Source organism: Cavia porcellus, unplaced genomic scaffold (assembly GCF_034190915.1).
Source record: "Cavia porcellus strain 051 isolate PalLab524CR breed Dunkin Hartley unplaced genomic scaffold, mCavPor4.1 scaffold_40, whole genome shotgun sequence".
NCBI classification, from domain to species: Eukaryota; Metazoa; Chordata; class Mammalia; order Rodentia; family Caviidae; genus Cavia; species Cavia porcellus.
Window position 1 is genome coordinate 3,529,108 of NW_026947523.1, and position 19,791 is coordinate 3,548,898.

General features: G+C 64.7%; 1 protein-coding gene across 5 annotated transcripts in view; it reads left to right on the top strand.

Moving 5' to 3' along the window:
• Nucleotides 1-19,791, top strand: part of Wnt7b (Wnt family member 7B) — a 33,151-nt gene that overhangs the window by 8,444 nt on the left and 4,916 nt on the right. For all 5 annotated transcript variants that reach the window (XM_063243712.1, XM_063243711.1, XM_013158730.3 and 2 more), the window contains exons 2-3: nucleotides 8,201-8,427; nucleotides 18,566-18,837. In XM_063243712.1, coding sequence (XP_063099782.1) covers nucleotides 8,201-8,427; nucleotides 18,566-18,837 — 499 coding nt within the window. The remainder of the gene's footprint in view (nucleotides 1-8,200; nucleotides 8,428-18,565; nucleotides 18,838-19,791) is intronic.

The following is a 19,791-nucleotide window of genomic DNA, read 5'->3' on the forward strand; positions in this document are numbered from 1 at the left end:
AGCGGAGGGGCTGGCAGTGCCCAGAGGCTGGGCTGAAGCTGAGTACGTGGAGACAGCAGTGGGCCCAGCTGATGTGTGACTCTGTGGATCTAAGCTTTCCGGGGCCTCTGCTGCCTCTGAGGGTGGCTCTGGGGCCAGGGGTGCAGCTTCCTCGTGGGCTTCTGTCATGGCCCCTCCTGAGATGAGGCTGACAGGGGCAGAGGTAGGCTGGCTGGCTAGCTTGTGACCTTCATGGGGTTCGTGTGCAGCTGGGGAAGCTGGATCCTCACCTGGGGGGCTTCCTTCCCTTCTCTGGGCCTCAGTTTCCCCATCTGGGCAGTGGGTCCCAATATCCCCCCAGGATCCTCGTCCTCTTTCCCGCACCACTCTGAACTTGTGCTTCGGCTTTACACAGGAGCCTGGTCCCATCTGCAGGTCAGGGCTGGCTTCCGCGGAAGGCGTTGGTGACTTCCCAGTGTCCCCTCCTCAACAGGTGGAAGTGGGGGCTGGACTGGGGGCTGGACAACTTCCCAGCTCCAGTTCAGGTCTTCCTGGAGTGATGTCACCACTGGCAAGAAGCCCCGGGAATTCCCAGGTGCTGCTGAACCCCGCTCGGAGGCGCCACCGTGACACCCTGGCCTCTCCGTCACTCCGTCTCCTGGGGTCCCCAGCACCCATGGGTGGAACTTCTGGTATTATGGCCCTGCAGGGCTGGCCTTGCCCCTGGGGGCACTGCCCTGGGGATGCGGCAAGGGTCAGCCTGCCTGTCCTCCCTGGGTGACCTTGCTCAGCCTCAGGCCTGTGACTCAGGCCAAGGGACCCACACGGAGTGTGCAGGGGCAGTGCCCAGGGCACAGGACTGGGAGGCCAAGTCTGGGCAGGCAGGTGGCAGGAAGAGCACTCTCGCCCACATCTGCATAGCTCAGTGTCTGGGGATACGGGGCCTCGGGGACCCTCCAAATGGCCAGGCAGGGCTGTCTGCTGTCCCTCTGGGCCTTCCTGCTGGGGGCAGCTGCTGGAGGGTGGCGGGGACCCCTGGCTGTCACCAGGCTTCTCCTTTATTTCCTTCTGGCATCTCCAAGACCTGGCCCTGTGTGGAGCTGGGACTCGTCTGTCCCCAGGTCCCTGCGGGGTCCTCCTGCTGGGCAGGCGGTGCTGGAGGCTGCTTCCTTCCGTGCTGAGTCTGAGGGGGCCGCGGACCTGGGAACAGGAAAGGCCGCTTGCCCTGCACCTGCTTTGGGCTTTGACACCAGACCACTGCCAGGCTGTTTGTAGCTGGGACTCGGTGCGGCCCCGCTCAGAGCCTCCTCTGGACCGAGCTCCCGCCTGGCTGAGGAGGGTGGTGAGCACCCCATCACTGCAGGCATCCAAGCCAAGCAGTCAGCGGGAAACCTGGGCTGGGGGCCGCCCAGTGGGGGCAGCAGACCTCAGGCTGCAGAGCTGGGCAAGCGCAGGTGAGGTGACCCCAGCTCGGGCTCCTATTGCTCTGGGCTGTGTAGCCCAAGGCTGCTCACACTGGCTCCTCCCCCATCTGTCCTTGTCAGCACAGAGGTCACTCGGGATGGGGGCCACCGTCTGCAGAGGCCCCCACACCACATCCAGAGTGGCCAGGAAGCCACCAAGTCCCAGGCTCCCGACCTGGCCCCGGGCCCGTGGGCCTTGCCAGCTCCTCCCACCTGTTCCGCCCACTGCCTGCCTGTCCATCTGTCCCCAGGGTCCGGGCTGGCATCCTGGCCACTGGGCCTGCAGGACGCCCTCGCATCCCGGGACCTGGCACATTGGGGCCCAGGCTGGGCAGAGGGCTGTCTTCCCTGCCTGGCCCCATCCGTGTGGCATGGTACTTGGCACCCCTGAGGTCACTGTCCCCATCTGTATTGTAGGAAGCAACAGGAATGGTCAGGACAAGGCCTGGACCTGGGCACCGCAGGCCACAGGAGCCCAGCCTGTATCGGGTGGGAGGGAGGAGTGGAGGAGCACCTCCAGGGTTCCTGCAGGAGGAGCGCAAGGCTGGACCTGCAGCCTGGCCTGGACGCTTTAGGGGCCGGCGCACCCGGGGAGGACAGGGGTCTGTCCCCTGAGCTGAGACTGGGAGCCCATGATGGGGCCCACGTGTTGTTAGAGGACCGGGTGCTCCTGACATCCGAGGTCAGCATCTGGGGGTCTGACGGTCACCAGAATGGGACAAGACTCTGCCTCTACCTGCAACCCACCCGGAGCCCTGCTGACTGCCTGCTTTCTCCCTGGGGTGGGGTCTCGGTGCCAGGCTGGGAATGCCAGCTATGCGGGGGGAGGCTGGGAAGGCTCTGGGCAGTGAGCTGAGCAGGGCAGTGGCCGAGGAAAGCCCAGCAGGTGGGACATACGTTGAGGACGCCCACAACCACACTGTCCACCTCGCAGCCAGACAGTTCCAGTCCTCACCCATCGGAGCCAAGAGCTGGGCAGCCTCAGCCCTCACCTGCAGGTGGGAGACTGAGGCTCGGGCAGGCAGAGAGAAGGCACTGGGGGCCGCACCTTTGGGCTGTCCCTCTCCTTGGGTGCAGGCCCTGTGTTGGGCCGTGGGACAGTCAGGTGGCCATAGTCGGCTGCAGCCAGCCCGTCCTCCCACCTTCCCCAGGGCCTCGCCTGTCCAGGCAGGAGAAGGCTGTGCGCTTTGTCCCCGTCTCACTGAGAAGCAGCTTGGGGGGCGGGCCCTGGGGTGCACAACCACCCCACCAAACCCCAGGAGGGAAAGGACCAGAGCTGGACAGGTGTGCGGTCCTGTGCCTAGATGCGGGCTGCAGGGGTCCCCCCTGGCCTGCTTTGCCCCTGGGCTTGGCGGCCCCCACTGGCCAGAGCGGTAATGAATGGGAGCAGCCAGTGCGGCACATCTGAGGGCAATGGACAGGGGGCCGGGGGAAGACACTCCTGGCCCCATTTGACAGGCAGGGACACCAAGGCCCAGGGTGCTGTTGCCCGCAGAGCCAGACAGGAGTCCCCCGGCCTGTCTGTGGCTGGGAACCCCCCGCCTGCCCTGCCCGCCAGAGGGAGGGGCCATGGGATGGCGCAGCAGGTGAGCGGGACAGCGCCACCTTCCCAGGAGTCTTCGGAGTTACTTCCTGGGCGAGGGGACCCAGGCCGCGTGCCTGGCTGATCACAGATAATTAGAACGTTCTCCAAATGTTTGTCGGAGGATGCCCGAGAAGGAGGCGTTGTCGAGTGTCCAGGGCCAGGAGCGCGGGCCAGAGGAGCTGGGCAGCGGGCAGCTGGCTGCTGGGGCAGGAGCACTGTGTGCCCCTGGCTGGGGACGGGTAGCCAGGTCTGAGACCGTGGAGGGTGCTGGGTGGTGTTGGGGTTCCCTGCCCTGGGCAGCCCACAGCTGGTAAGTGGGGCCAATGTGCCCCAGCGGCCTTGGGCTGGGTCCGAGGGGTCACACAGGGTCCTGGGGCCCTGAGAGCTGGATGGTAGGTGGCCTTTGGGGAGGGTCTCTGCAGCGGAGAGGTCCACTTGGGCACGGGGCAGAGGCGGGCTGTGGGTAAGAGGAGCGAGGACAGGGTGCTCATGACACAGGAGGGACCCAGGCTGGGCTGCAGGGCTCAGGCAGGACCTGGCTGCCGCCCGGAGGTGGCAGGTGGGAACCTGGTGATCTTCCCAAGGCAGTGCCCACTGCCTGCAGAGGGGGACAGCGCGTGTCCTCGGCGGCCCTCTCGCTCTGTGGCTCAGTCCAGAGCGGGGTGAACCACGGTGGGGTGATGGGCAGGAGAAGAGGCAGCAGGGTGACTGAGACGTAAACACACCCCTCAGCTCGCCTCTGCACCGTGCTGGCCTGGGCACTGTCTGGTCGCCCTGATGATGCCAGGGCTGCGTCTAGGGTGCGGGGCTGGGGTTGTGACGGGCAGGCGGGGACGCCCCAGCTCCTTCCATCGCTGTCCAGGGACAGAGCACAAGTGGCCCAGAGGCTTTGGGTTCCAGGTCGCACAGAGGGCTGCCGCGGTGGGGTTGGTATCCTGAGTTCTGGTCCTGGTGAGCTGCGTGGGACCTGGACCTACCTCTTCCCAGCTGTGAGGCCTCAGGCTCGACTCTCAATCTGCCTGTGCCTCAGTTTCTCCCTCTGTGAAATGGAGTCAGGCCTGAGTTCCATGGACACGGGGAGGAGGCTGCCTCTGGTTAGCACCAAAGCCACGAAGCCAGCCTGTGCCTGGTGCTGATGGGTTTGTCCCTAACCCCGTGGTCTTGGGCCAGCGTCTCCATTCCCAAGAGGAACAAATGCTTGCAAGGCCCACTCACAGGTGTGTGCAGCCGGACTCCTGGGCAGCACCCCAATCCCTGTGCAAGGCCCAGCCCAGGGCTCTGGGGAGACACCGGGGTGAGCAGTCACCTCCTAGGCCAGCACTGCTCCAAGCCATCTGTCCCTCCCGGGCCCAAGTGCAGTCTCAGCAGCTGGTACCAAATCCTCCAGCACAGGAAGCGGGCCCGGGAGCGCCAGCCACCGCCCGGTAACGCAGGAGGCAGCAGGGGAGTCCCAGCCCCTGCCAGCCGTCAGCACGTTGTCACCAGCCCTGCCCTGTGACACACCTTGTCCCTGACCCTCAGAGCAGCGGAGGTGGCAGGTGTGGCCACTTGGAAGGACAGCCGGCCTCCTGTGGGTCCCCAGAGTGAAAGACACCTTTGAGGTGGCCTTGTTTGGGGTGGGCTGCCTGGGGCTTCTAGAAGAGGTCCCTACCTTTCTGCACTCTGGTCCCCAGAAAGGTCCTGGCTTTTGAGTGACAGCAAGAACCGTCATGCCCCATCCTGTGTGTTGCCCTGCAGGGGTCACTGCCGGGGGGGGGGGGATGATTCCATGAATGATGGGGTCGCACCCCACCCTTTATCAGGACAGCGCCTCTCCTTGACCCTCTTTCCGGGGCCCTGAGCCAGGCCAGGGTGAGCAAAGCATCCCGACTCGCAGCTGGCCCAGTCCTGTGGCGTCTTGCCTGTGTCCAGGAGCTCCCGGGCGGCCCAGGGGACAAGCCCGGAACAGAACTTTCCACTGAAAAAGCCAGCCCCCGACGCGCCCGCCCAGCTTCTCCTCGCCCACAGGTGATGAGGCCTCCCTGCTCTCCCTGCCGGAGGCCTGCTGAGGTGCCCGGGTGTGGGCTGTGGCCTCTCTGTGTTCCTGGTCCTATAGGAACGAAGCTAGCTAGTGTCACCCGGGCAGTAAGTGCTGGAAGTGCCTCCCAGGCAGGACTTAGGGGCTGGACGGTGCATGCCTGTACCCCAAGGGGATTGCCTCTGGGAGGCTGAGGCAGGAGGACTGCAGCTGCAGTCCAGCTCGGGCAGTTTTCTGAGCCCTTGTCTCAAAATTTAAACACCTAAAAAGAGAAGGTCTGGGGATAACAGCTCAGCACAAAGGCCTTGGGTCTAGAAGTACCACAAAAGCCAAACAGAAACCAAAGGAGTGGGCTTAGGCCCTTGCCCGGGCCTGCCTCTGGGCTCAGCAGCAGGGCTTGGAGCAGCCCCCACCCCTCTGCACTCCTGTGACCCCAAACTCACAGGTCGGGGTGCGGCAGGGAGGCTGTGTGCGTGGTGAGTGGAAAACCCAACACAGAGCCAGCCAGCTGATTTCTCAGCTCCAGGCCCATCTGCTGGTGCACCCTTCCCTGCCGCCCTTCCCTCCCCTGTGCCCGCGGGCCCGTTCCTGGGGTGCTGGTGCTAGGTCCTCCGCCCTGAAGCCCCAAGCACCCAGTTCCCACTCTCCACCACAGTCCAGGAGCCCTGTGTGTTGTCATGATTCTTGAACAACGGTCAAAGGGCGTAGGATAGGACCAACCTTGTCTAGCTCACGGCACCCAGCCTCGCCCCTCGGGGTGCCCTGCAGCTGCCCCCTCTGCCCACTGGGCACATTTTCATCACCCTAGCCCACACCCACCACCCCGGCTGCCCCAGCTCTGGGCAGCCACTGCTGTGTTCTCGGCCTCCCTGAATTCACCTGTCCACAGCGAGACAGAAGGTGCACACTCTTGGTATTGGCTCCTGTTACTGAGTGTAATGTTTTGTTTCATTTTGTCTCTTTAGGGGAATGTTTTTGAGATTTCCCCCACATGGTAGCATGATTCTGTACTTGCTTCTATTCATGGCCACGTAATATTCCACCGCACAGCTATACTGCGTGTTCTCTGCCCGCTCCCCTCTCGGGCCTGTGGGTTATGTGTACCGTTGGCTGATGGGAGCTGTGCCCCTGGGAACCACCGTACGCATTGTTCATGGTCTTCCCTTCCTTTGAGTCTCAGGTGGGAAGAGGATCGCTAGCCTTGTTCAGCACTTTGCAAACCGTGGCCCGTGGCAGCCATGCTGTGCCCCGCCCCCTGCACCCCTGCAGCTCGGAAGGACTGTTCCCCACGACCTCACCAACTGGTCCCTCCTCCAGCCTTCTAGTGGTCCCAGTGCGTGCTTGCTTGGTCTGTGGTCCTGAAGATGGAACCCAGGGCCCCCACAGCCAGCTCCATCCCCAGCCCTTCTTCTGGAAGCTGTTAAGTTGGCCAGGTTGGGCTCTAGTGCGTGATCCTCCTGCTTCAGCCTCCCAGTGCTGGAGTCACAGGTGTGCTTTCCCCAGTGCAGCCCGAGGCTGCCTGTGTGGCTTCGTGGTCCTCTCTGTGTCCTCCCCGGAGGCGTTCCAGCTCTGTGTGGTGGCACCGTGGTCCGTCCATGTCCCCGTCCTCCCTTGGTCCCCTTTGGGTCCTCCAGTCCCTGCCTGCCGAGCTCCTTTCCCTGCAGGAAGTGAGGGCTCTGTGGCCAGCCTGCTGGTGGTGGGGGGGACGCAGGGCTGGCAACTGAGAGCTTCCTTTCAGCCCAGGACCCGCATCCAGGCAGCCCCAGCCTGCAGGCGGCCAGTGTGGCCAGCCAGGTTCCCAGCCAGCTCATGTCTGCTGCTTGGCCTGGAGCATCTACAATTACTTTGGGCTGAATTCTCCAGATTCCAGCCCGCTCCCAGCCCCGCCTGCCCCTGCCGATGCCCTTTCCTCCACGCTGGCCTGGAGCGCGGCTGCTCATTGTGCCCCCGTGTGTGTGGGACCCGGAGGGTCTCAGCCGGCTTAGCAGGAAGGCAGGCAGGCAGCTGGCATTGAGTGTCACCGGGCCGCGGCCCGTGCTGGGACTGCACAGCTGCCTGGGGTGCATGGCACCCTGGAAAAACACTGCCTGGCATCTCATGGGCAGGAGGAGGCCCTGGGCCCGGATGCTGGCCCCTGCTCCAAGCAGCTTGGTCTGTTGCATAGAAGCCAGTGCTCCTGGGCCCCCGTGTGTCCCTTCTCTGGGAGCTTGAACCAAACAATGGATGCAGTGCTGTGGGAAGCAGCCAGTGGGCATCCCCAGAAGGCCGAAGCGTGACAGCTCTGTGCCCGAGAGACCTGGGCTGGGACTCGGTGTGGGCTTGCTCCAAGCGGCGTGGTGTGCACACAGCCTTGAGAGGAGCAGGCCCATGCCGCTGCCTGCACACTGTGGAATAGTACTTGGCCTTGAACAGGAAGTGCTCCTGTGGGCTCCCAGATGGACACGGTGTGGACACAGTCCACTGAGGGAAGAGAGCCCGACACAAGGGCCCACGTGCTGGGAGACTCCGGCTGCATGCGCTATCCGGGATAGCACCTCAAAGGTCACCGGTGGCCAGGGGCTGGGGAGAAGGCGGTGTGGGGAGGGACTGTTGATGGGTGCGGAGTTTCCCTTGGGCCCGATGAACGTGTTTGGACCTTGACAGGAGCCGTGGTTGCACAACCCTGCGTGTGCACCAAGTACCTCGGAACTGTGTGTGTTAAACTGTGTGTTAATTTTACATTACGTGAATTTTGCCTCATTAGAAAAACAAACAAACAATCAGGCTGATAATAGCTCCGATTTGGGGCAAGTGCCGTCTTGCCTGGGAGTTGCTAGATTTATTACAAAGGTGCCCTCAGGGGCCGCTGGGAGGACTCTGTGTTGCCAGGTGGCACCTGCCATGCCTGGCTCACAGTAGGTGCACGGTGGGTATCACTCCTGCTTCCTCCTGTCTGTATCGGACATCCAGATGCAGGATGGCAATGCCAGCCTTTCCCCAGGACTGTCTGTGACTCAGTGCTGGTGGGGAACACAGGTGTCTCAGGTGCCCATGTTGCAGATGGGGAAACTGAGGCTCACTCAAGAGCCAGGGCTGGAGTCAGTGCCAGCGTGATGGTCTTGGCTGTCCAGTCGGGAGGCGCAGGGTGCCTCATGCCAGTCCCTTCTCCCTTCACAGGGCACTGTCGTCCGTAGTGGCCCTGGGAGCCAACATCATATGCAACAAGATTCCTGGCCTGGCCCCACGGCAGCGTGCCATCTGCCAGAGCCGGCCTGATGCCATCATCGTGATCGGGGAGGGGGCGCAGATGGGCATCAACGAGTGCCAGTACCAGTTCCGCTTCGGCCGCTGGAACTGCTCCGCCCTGGGGGAGAAGACCGTCTTCGGGCAAGAGCTCCGAGTAGGTAAGGGCGCCTTGGGGCTCTCGGGCCAGCCAGGGCCAGCGGGCAGGAGCCAGCTGCCCATTGCCCCCGTGCCAGCCAGGCCGGCCGCCACACTTGCACATACCTTCCGGTGGCCAATTTCCGTGCCACTGGCCCTGTCCAGGCCTGACCACGGGGACCCCAGTGGGATCTGGACATTGCCCCGTGCGGGTGGGGAGGCCCCACACAAGGGTGGAGGGCACTGGCTTTGGGCCGTTGTGGGACAGGGGACACTGTCCAGTGGGCACAGGACCCTGATGGTGAGGGTGTGGGGCACTTCCCTGAGACCCAGGCGCTGCGTCTCCACCTGCACTCTGCCCGGAAGGAGGGAGGTGCGGTACCCACTGTGCGGGGCCGCTGGGGGCTCAGTGGGGACCAGAACTGACCCTGGAGGAAGGAGAGATGTCCTGTCCTGGGGTGGCAGGGATTCCAGATAGAAGGATGCTGTGGCGACAGCTGGAGGGAGGGTGGTGAGCAGGAGTGGTGACCTGCCAAGTGAGGTGGCACCATCTGTGCTGGTGGCCCAGTCCTGGGTGCCCCATGGCCTCTCTGTTCTCACAGCCTGGGGACAGACTTTTCTGCGCCCTCTTTACAGACAGGGAAACTGAGGCCCAGGGAGGGTCCTTTCCAGCAGTGCCCTGTGTGGCACAGAGGAGCCTCAGCTGGTTGGACCCAGCTGTATGACCTCAGTCACGACCCCGAAGCCACTCTGGGCCTCAGTTTCCCTTCTGTGTCCCCACAGCCTCTCCCTGTACTGGCAGATAAACCGGGTGCTGCAGGAGGCCTGAAGGAGGAGCGGTGATTTGCCTGCCCAACAGGCTGTGGGGAGGGCCAGGTGGGGGTGCCCTGTGCCAGGCTCGCAGGTGCCCAGCCTGCGGGCACAGCACGACCTTCCGATCCCAGGCACCCGGGCCACCGAGCAGGGCCACAGCTGCTGGGCCACAGGCCAGCGCCTGGCTCCGCAGGGCTGGCAGCGCAGGCGCGGGGCTGGGGTGGCAGCAGGGAAAGCCCCTGGGGGCCCCTTTGCGGTGAGCAGCCGTGGGTGGCACCTGGCACAGCCGGGAGGGCAGCCCCGCCCCCTCCCCGGGGTGCCGCCACCCAAGTGCAGCTCCAGGTGCCGGCCGGGTGCCTGCTCCGTGCTGGTGCCCGCCTGTGTGCCTGGCCCACCCTGCTCCCCCACTCCCATCGGGGAGACGGAGGCCCAGGGAGAGTCTCCAGGCCACTGGCTACCACTGGACAGGGAGCTGCTGGACCTGGGTGCCCACTGCCCCTTCTGGTCTTCCTCCATATGTGGCAGTCACCCTGCTCATGCAGAGGCGTGGCAGCCGGGACCCCAAGACACAGGGGTGCAGACCTGGAGGCTGCCTGTGCCCCGCCCCGGCACCCCTGCACCCCAGTGCCCCTGTGGCACCTGGCACGGCCACCTGGCCCACTGTGAGCATTGTTGGTGCTCCAGGTCATCTGAGCAGCAGGCTGAGTCCCTCTCCCTCCGGGGAGGTGGCCTGGGACCCCGACACACTGATTAAAGGGCAGCCCTGCCTTGGGGTGCTGCTCTTCCCTGCGCCCCAGCTCTGGGCTGCCCTGGCTCCTGCCCAGGGCTGCCGCAGGGCCCCGGCTCTCCTGTCTCCTGGGCTCCTCCTCACCTGCCCTGCTGGCGAGTCCATGCCCAGGCCCCCTTCCCCCGCCCACTGCCCCAGGTCCTGCTGACCCCAGGAGCATCCACCACTGTCCACCCCCACCTGCCCGGCCACTGCCTGGCCGGCCTCTCTGGCCCCTTCCTGCCAGCCCCACCGCGCATTTACCAGGTTAAGCAGAACCGGCACCGTGTCACCTCCTTGCAGCGGAACCCTGGGGCAGAGTGAGCGCTTAGCCGGGCCCAGGAGTCCCCCACCCGGTTTCTCTCCGGTCCCCTCCTCTGCTCCCCCCAGAACATGACTTCTCACCCTATCCCCGGCTCCGTCTTCTCAACATTCTCGGGGGCCTGATCCCCCGACTGTGCTCACAACCTGTGCCTGGCAGACTTTCTGACCCCCAGGCTAGGCCTTGCTGTCCCTTGAGGTGGACACAGCTGCTGGTGGTCACGGGCAGCAGGGTGACCCACGTCAGAGGCGTGCCGGGCGCTGTGCACAGATGGGAGCCTGGGCACGAGCTGGCCAGGGCAGGGCAGGAACGGCCATTCACATGGTGCCCATTAATGATTGTCCTGCGACCTTGGGCCAGCCCTAGACCTCGAACGCTAAAGGGAACCCCTCCACTGGCAGCCATACCCGTGCAGAGCCCACGCACCTGGGCAGAGGCTCCCACATCTCCAGGGACGGTGCTCGGGGCTCCCCGCTCCCCACTCCCTGCAGTTAGATCTTCTCTCGAGGACCCCACACTGGCCTTGCCCACGACCCGTGTGCTGGGTGCTCTGGGCCTCCCTGAGATGCCTTGGTCCCCTTGTACCTGGCAGAGGCCCCTGGGACACACAGCCCAGGCCAGACTATGGCCGCGTGCGGCCTGGCCATACCTGGCTGCCAGGGAAGGCAGTGCCCCGCCCGTCGTCATGTGCTGGCCTTGGGCATGACCAGGCATAGGGGCCACCCTAATCCTGGCTCACGTGAGGGGCAGCTGTCGCTGCCGTTGCTCTGTGGGTGAGCTCCGCGCCAGGCACGCTTGCCGGGCGGCCGTGGGAGTCCTGAGCCCAGCACCGTCCCAGCGGCCCAGGTCGTGGCTTCGGCCTGTGCCCCACATCCCCATGCGACCTGGGCTCCCGGGCACGTGCTCCTGATGCTCTGCTGGGGCTTTGTGGACCAGGCCCAGGGGAGGGCAGCATGATCCCCAAGAAGGACTGGGCAGCACTGTTCCCTCCTGGCCCCGGCAGAGCCTGGCTGAGAGCACTGCAGGCATCTCACACATGCAACCCTAGTGTGCTGTGTGCAACCATGACAGGCTTTCCGGGCAGAGGAGGTCTCCCCAAGGCGCCCCATCTAATCGCTATGGCAGCGAGGCTCTCCCAACATGCTGGCCAAATAAAATGTCCACTGTAAGACCCCCTGATCATTTCCACTTTTATAGTGACCCCTAGAAAGTCCAGGGGCACAGCTGTGACTTGACATCAGATGACGCTGCTCTCAGAGGGGACAGGAGCAGCCTGGTCCATCACCTGACCAGGCTGTGGGGGCATGCATGCTACGCGGCCATCTCAGCCCAGCACAGTGTCCCGAAAAGGGGCAGCGGAGGGCACCGCGCAGGATTGGGGGGCAGTGCCCCGGCAGCTCCGCTGTTGTTCAGCCTGCATTCATAGCACACCAGAGGCGTGCGGGACCAGGGCTGTACCCAGGATGCCCAGGTGAACGGATGGGTGGTTGGGGGTGGGGCCTCAAGATGGCCCTTCCCCAGACCCGGGGCCACACCCCCAGCCTGCTGGCCCCAGGTCCCCCTGTTTATCTTCCCCTGTGAGCCCCACCTTCACCTTCTGAGCCCACACATTCCTAGGCCAGGACCCAGGCAGCCAGGACATGGGACAGTTGGGGGTTTGAGGGTCCGAGCGTCTAAGACACCAAGCCCACTTCAGGTCCCTGAGGTGGCCGAGGCCAGGCGGGGTGGGAGACCGTCCTGTGGATGTTGCTAAAGCCTGAACACCCGCAGCCCGGACCCCACCCACTGCCCCAGGGCTTTCAAGCCCTCCAAGACCACCAGGGTAGAGAGGGTGAGGGCGGAGAGGCGAGCCCACCTGGAGCAGCCACCAGCTCCCGTTGTGTGACCCTGGCACGGCCTTGAGACCCGGGCTGGCACAGGCTCAGCTGGGCTCTGGGACTTGGTCAGACTTCAGAAGGGGGCGGGCCCACGCGGTCAGCACAGAGGCCACACAGGAGGCCTGAAGCTGGGAGCCAGGGCTCCACATACTCGGCCACCAGGGCATGACAAAAGCCACAGGGTCCCCAGAGGGACAAGGCCAGCTGGCCGCCAACATCTGGTCCAACTCCGGCCGCCGTTGTGGGATGCCTTAGCTCCGTGTCTCCCGAGTCCCCACTGTGGCCCGGGCCTGTGACAAGTGTCCCTGGCTTCGGGACCAAGACAGAGCCCTGAAGGAGGCCGGGCCTAAGTCACACTGAGCTGGAGATGCCGGTGCCCAGCCCGGTGCCGTCCAGGCCTGGCCCCCTGAGAACTCCTGGGGACACACAGCCGCCTCTGCACCTAGTAGAGACCAGGGAAGCGGGCTGTGGCTCCGCCCCTGTCCCCTCACTTTGGGCCCCACCTCACCCTGCCGTGCTGGGCCCAGCAGCTGGCATGGAACCACGGGGACGGTGCGCATGCGGGGCCGCCTGGGTCGGAACAAAGGCCCGGGGCGTGCGGGCGCCGGCGTGTTTGGACCTGGTGCAGCCTCGCCGGGCTGTTTACCATGATGGGAAGAGCTTAGCGTGGAGACTGTGACTCAGCCGGGCGGCGGGCCGGGTGGGGCCGGGAGACGGGGACGGGGACGGGGACGGAGGGCTCCCAGAGAGGGGACAGCACACGCTGCAAACATGCATGCATGTGTGTAGACATATAGGTATGCACACTTAGACACACAGACACACGCACCTAGACACACGGACGCACGCGTGTGCTTAGGCTTCCGCAGCCACACACATGCTTTCACACCTGCAGCACACGTGCAGATGTACACAGGCACACACTCACACACACCTTCCCCGCCCCCTCACCTGCTGGGCCCCAGGAGGCCTGCACTGAGGGCAGGGACACTGCCATGGTCCCTGTGGCCTCTGTGGGTGTGCAGGAACGGGCGCGGCATTAGGGAGACCCTGGCAGCCCCATGGCTGAGCCGGGGCTCACGGGGAGCTGTCAACCCTGACGCAGCTGTACACGCAGGGCTGTGGTCCAGGTGGGCCTGGGCACCTCTGGGCTCCCCTACCCCAGGCCCCTTTCCCACGCCGAGCCTGGTCTGGGCCCTAGATTCACTCCCCCCCCCACTGCCTGGGCCAAGGCCCCCAAACCTGGGTAGGGGTCAGCACCAACTTGCCCGAGTGACATCAGGGCACGGTACAAGGATGTTCCAGTGAGATCCTGGGGACCAGGAGGGCTGGGGCGGAGGTCACACCTGGGAAGCCAGGGCTCGGGCTTGCGGGTGACTCTGGGCCGCTGCAGCTCGAGCTCTGTTCAGTGCGGGTTGGCATGAGGGTTGGCGCTGTCACTGTCCCCCTGGTGCTAGCCTCAGTGCTCTGCCCTTTCCGGCCTTGCTGTCCAGGCACCCCCCACAGTCAGCAGCCAGGGGTACCCTCAGTTTACCCAGAGGTGGCCCTCTACGCCCTCCTCTAGGTGACAGCCGCCCCGGCTGCCTCAGCCCTTCTGGGGAGCCCTGCATCCAGCTGACTGCTCACTGGGGCTGCCCCCTGGGGCACATCTCACCCCCCACCTGGCAGGACCCTTCCTGTGGGAGGCTTAGCTTTAGCCTAATCAGGGTGGTGCTCTCTGGGGTGCACAGTGGGCCCCGAGGACGATCATATGGCTGCCCCTTGCTGGGACAGACCCCTGTCCACTCACTGCTGCCCTGGGGCTTTGCACTGAGGTCCCTCTTCTGGGAACACTGTTCCCTGGAATTCCGCTCTCTTGTGAGCCTAGCCAGTCTTGTCGTGGAGGACTAGTCTGTAGTACTCACTTCCTAGAAGGGTCCTCGCTGGGCATCGTCCACCCGGCCTCTCTAGCCCCTCGCTCCCTCTCCTTTCTCCTCCTCCCTCTCTCCCCCTCCCTTCTCATCCCTCTCTGATCCCCCATCGGTCCTGCCTGTGCAGTGCAGCTGGGGTTCAGGGTTAGAGGACTTGGGCGCGGCACTGGGGTCTCAGTCACCTGTGTGTGACCGCAGGACTCCCCTGCTTTGGCCAGGCCAGGGCTCCTGTTTGTGAGGGGGCGGCCTGGTTCATGCCGCTGTGACTGCTATGAGAGCAGCAGGGCCTGAAACCTCGGTACGCCGCACAGCTCACAGCCCACGAGGCCCCTGTCCTGTCCAACACTCGATGGCTCTGTACATCCAATACCTGTTCAGTTCCTGCCGTGGTCCAGCTGACTGACCAATCGTGGTGCTGGAGACGGAGCGGGGTGGGGTGGGGGAACTTTGTGCGCTGAACCAGGTTCCCTGCCCTGCCCCTTTTTGGAAATAGGGCCTTGCTAAAGTTTCTGAACTTGAGATCCTCCTGCCTCAGCTTCCTGGAATGGGAGGCACCCGTGATCAATTTTAGGACATTTTCATCACCCCACCCTCCAAAAACAAAATCAAAGCAACCTGTACCTAGCCAAGGGCAGTGGCACACACTGGTGATCCTTGCACTCGGGGACGCTGAGTCAGGAGGATGGCAGGTTGTAGCCCAGCCTGCAGGGAGCGCCTGCCTCCAAAATAAAACAAAAATTTCAGGACGGGCTGGGGGTGTAACCCTGGATTTGGTCCCCAGTGCCACAGAGAGGAAGAGAGGGCTAAGGGAGGGGGAAAGGAAGGAGGGGAGGGGCCAGGAAAGGAGGGAGCAGCTGTGAGCTGTTCAGCCAGTGGAACAAGTGCGGGTGGCATGAGGACGCGGCCCTTCGTGTCTGGCTTTCTCCACTCGAGTGATGGTTTCGAGGTCTGACCCAGGGCGCCCCATCCTTCTTTTGAAAGCAGAGCAGTGTCCTGGGGAGCCATCCTGTCCATTCGCCCTCTGGTTCATTGTTGGGTTGTCATGAACGGTGCACTGTGAAGGCCCACGTGCCAGGCTCTGGGTGACCTGTGTCCCCTGCCGCCGGCTCTGTCCCTCGGGGTGGCACCTTTCCACCCTGCTGCATGTGGGCCCTGACCCTGCGTCCTCCCCAGCCCTGGCTGTTCCTAGCAAGGGTGGCCTTGTCTTTTAAACAGGGGGCCGCATCCAGGTTGGCAGAGGGGGCTGGGCAGAGGGGCCAGGTACGCAGCCCTGGGTGCACACGCGCCCCGTGAAGACCCCGGTGTCACCCTGTGACTGGCCCACCTCTGCCATAGGCAGGGGCCCTGGTCGGGTCCTGAGGACCCAGAGCCCCATGCAGGGCTCCGCAGGGCTGTGGGGTGCAGGGGCCGCTCAGCCTTCTCCTGAAGGCCCAGGGGGCTGCCACCGCGTGCTGACCATGACTACTCCCCAGCGCAGCTGGCGTGGCCACGTGGCTCAGATGTCAGCGGCTCCCCTGGACCCGGTCCCCTCTAGCCTGGAGCTCAGCGTTCCCTTCTGTGCGATGGATCTGCCAGCACAGGCTCTCCTGGGTTGCCATGGAGATGATAAGGGGCAGGGAACGCGCCCAGCCCAGTCCTGCTGGGTGGGGGGTCAGAAGCCCCGGCACAGCCTCTGACCTAGGATCCTGGACACACACTCAAAGGCTGGGGGTTGGGGGATCCCAGCTGTGTCCAGAGCCTGAGGCCTGGAAACACAGACAGGGGACACCACTGTCCCCCGAGTGGGCAGGAGGCAGCCAGGGGCTCCTTTGCCACAGGCTGTCGCCGTGGCTGCACGTGGCTGTTTGGGGCTGCAGGGAGTGGAGGTGGGGGACAGAGGGGTCACGCAGGCCCGAGACCTCTCTCAGTGGCCTGAGGAGCTACTGCCGACTGCCGAGGCTCCAGACTGTCTTCGGTCTGCCGCACGAGATCAGTTCTTGTAAATCTAAGCCAGGCGCGATGGTGCACACCTGTGACTCAGCACTCGGGAGGCTGAGGCAGGAGGAAGGCCTCGAGTTCCAGGCCAGCTTGGGCTGCAGATGGAGACCTTGTCTGCTAAAAGACATCACCTGAGCACCTTAGAAGGAGCACGGTGGGGAGCAGGAGCCCCAGCAGGGCCTGGCTGGAGCCCTGCTGCCCCGTCCACCCCGGCCACGCCATCTGTAAGTCAGGCTCCACTCGGGGCAGCCTGTGCTGGGTGCCAGGCCTCCCGGATGCCACACCCTTGGCCGGCCTCGAGCGCCAGCCCGGTGTCCCCCTTGATTCTCTCCAACCCCCCTGCCCTTCACTCCCCGGCCCCCGGCAGGAGGGGAGGGGCTGGCTTGTTAAATCCAAATAAAACAGGAGTTAGGGGGAGGGGCAGGCGGATGAGTAATAGTGAGTAACTGGGCTGCTCTTCAGCGCAGGATGGGGCGGGGCGGGAGACGTTGATGGTCGCCTCGGGCCTCCCTCGGGCTGCGGGCAGCTCTGCTGACCTCCTTCGTGATTCTGATGGCTGGTTTCCGTCCTGGAGGCTCCCAGGGACCCCAGCCAGTGCCTCAGTCTCTTCCCGGGCTTCCTGGGCTTTGAATCACAGCCTGGGTGCAGGTCCTGCTTCAGTCATGAGTGCCTGTGCCTCAGTCTGCTCATCTGTGAAATGGTATGATGGCCAGCCCCACACCGTCTGCTAGTCACGAAAGTCTGTGACAATACGGGATGGTGTGGGTGGGCAAGAGTGGGCTGCGATGGTCACAGCGGCTCTCTGGAGTCCACGCTCCAGTGAGGCAGGGTTGTGCACACCTGTTGTGCCAGCAGGTGGGAGACTGAGGCAGGAGCATCCCAAATTCAAGCCCAGCCTGGGCAATGTAGCAAGACCCTGTCTCAACATAAATAAAGAGAAAGTTTGTGGTTGTATGTCGGTGCAAAGGTCCTGGGTTCAATTCCAGAACCACTCACAGAATGTAGGAGTTCAGAACTCATTGCTCTTTGGGTGCAGTGACACACGCCTGTAGTCCCAGCGCTCAGGAGGCCGAGGCAGGAGGATCACTGTGAGTTCAAGGCAAGCCTGGGCTACATAGTGAGACCCAGTCTCCGAACAAACAAGCAAAAACCATCGCCAGGGTACCCAGGGTGAGCTCTGTCCCGTCGTGGACAGCAGCCCTGCCAGAAGGGTGACACCTAGACCTCTGTGCCGGCCCTCCCACCACACCCCTTCTGCCATGTCCCGCCGGGAAACTCACCCTGCACCCCACACACACCGGCACCCATACCACGTCCGTCCCACGCACACACACGTCCTGCACCCGCTCCCTGGAGCCCACCCCGCCTGGCTGGCCTGTTCCCGCCTTCACCCTCCCTGCAGGGCCCTTCACTGGACTCCCGAGCTCCGTGGGGACCCGGGCAGAGGGTGGGGGTTCAGCCGCCTCTTCCAGCTCCACAGACCCCTGGGAGTCCTGGGGCGTGGGCTCCGTGTTCTCCCTGTCCCCTCGACTGAGGCCACAGCCAGCTCTTGGCAGCATGGGGACCCAGGGCTCCTCAGTGAGGGATGCTGGCCGCACAGCCCACTGGAGCAGGACAACCAGGAGGGCAGGGACAGCTTTCTGTGGAGCAGGCTGCACAGGGTGGTCAGGGCTGCCGGGGTACAGCACAGGCTGGGCCTGGTCAGGTGGGGACACTGCACCTGTGTCTTACAAGAGATGGGGGGGCACCGGTCACTGCCGGCCCTCGGCCCTCCTCAGCCTTTGGTCTGATCAGAAAGCCTCCTCCCTGGTCCAGCCTGTCCTCCTCTGATGGAAGCCCTCGCCCCAGCTGGAGATGAGCCCCGAGCATGTGGTCAGCCCCCGAAGCAAGGCCAGGCAGGGGCTGGCACTGGGTAGGCGCTGGTGGCACGGATCTGACCTGAGGCCTGACCTTTCCTGATATGTGGGTGCCCATGTCACCCCCCAGCAGCGGGGCCCACAGGGACACCGGTGTCAGGGAGCTCTGGACAGGACCCGTGCCGTGGCCGGGCCCCAGGTGCTGTTAGACGGCGGCTGTGGGCGCCACCGCTGCCACGGAGTCTCTGGCGCCGGACGGGAGCCTGCGCGGTGCTTACACAGCTTCAGGCGGCGGAGGTGGAGATAAGACCGGACCCAGCCCGGGGCTCAGGAGATGAAGAAATCAGAGCTGGGTCCGTCTGCCTGAGGGGCCTCGGGGGGCCGGATGGGCTCACCAGGTGGCAGTGTCCCTATCTGGGTCATATCAGGCAGGGGTGAGGGCGGGGGCTGAACAAGGGGGACTGCTTTCGGGCTGGCGTCTGGGAAGGCTGCCTGGAGGAGGCGGCGTGGGCTCTGTGGGCACAGGGGAGCTGCCGAGGTGCAGGGGGAGGCGGGCGCATTGGAGGGGAGGGGACCCCTGTGCCCAGCGGGAGCCACGCCGGGGCCTCAGCACGCCCGCGTCCTGTGTGTGCCCCCGCAGGGAGCCGCGAGGCCGCCTTCACCTATGCCATCACCGCGGCTGGGGTGGCCCATGCCGTCACGGCCGCCTGCAGCCAAGGCAACCTGAGCAACTGCGGCTGCGACCGGGAGAAGCAGGGCTACTACAACCAGGCGGAGGGCTGGAAGTGGGGCGGCTGCTCGGCTGACGTGCGCTACGGCATCGACTTCTCCCGCCGCTTCGTGGACGCCCGCGAGATCAAGAAGAACGCGCGGCGGCTCATGAACCTGCACAACAACGAGGCCGGCCGCAAGGTAGGGGCCGGGAGGGCCGGGGGCCGGGGGGGGCCTGGGGATGCAGCTGGACACACCGGGGAAGAAGTCGGGCTGCCTGCCGCGCAGATGAGGCCCCAGATACCGGCCGAGGAGCAGCCAGCAGGCGGCGAGATGGCCGAGATAGGACGGCCAGCCGGGCGGAACCGCTCGGGGTCTGGCTCACCCGGGTGGGGCCGGAGGGGCTTCTTGGGCCTGGGACAGACCTGGCTGCCTTTCCCGGCCAAGAGGGACTGAAGGATCCCTGGCCCCAGGGCCACTTGTGCATTCATTCAACAAACGCTCCCATTCCTTCTTTGAGCTGGGCGTCCGGCTGTGGGGGCTGGGCCCACACAGGGGCTTGGGGGTCACACCTGGGAGCAAGGGGGGCCTGGGACCCTGGGGAGGCCCAGCTTCCTGGAGTGGGTGCTTGGCGATCCGGGCCTTGAAGGACACGCAGAGTGGAGACGGGCCGGGGCCAGCATGGTGGATGTTTAAGGCTTGTGGGAGAATGGAGGGGCGGCCGCACAGCCCGGGGCTTGGCCTTGCTGTGCGTAGTGTCCTGCAGCGGTCACTTCACCTCATGGACGCCCGAGTGGGTGGGTAGGCACACAGAGGCATGAGGAAGGAGTGGAGTCTGGCCTCCGGGATCCAGACAGAGGGGCAGGAAGAAATGTGTGCCCGGGCAGAGGCAGGGTTCTGGCGGGCTCCCTGGAGGAGGCCAGCCGTCCGGCTCTGAGGCACCAGGCCTAACACGCACAACTCTGATGGGGAAGCGGTTTAATTCGGCTCAGAGCTTCAGGCAGATCCGTCCGTGGTGAGCTGGCTGGCCACAGTGGCTGCTGCCGGGGCCCAGGGCCCAGTCAGTCCAGCCGGGGAGCCCCAGCACCGGCCCTGTGGACCAGCGTCCACACCCTGTGGTGTCCACTCAGAGTGGCTGGGCCTCTGGGCATTGCC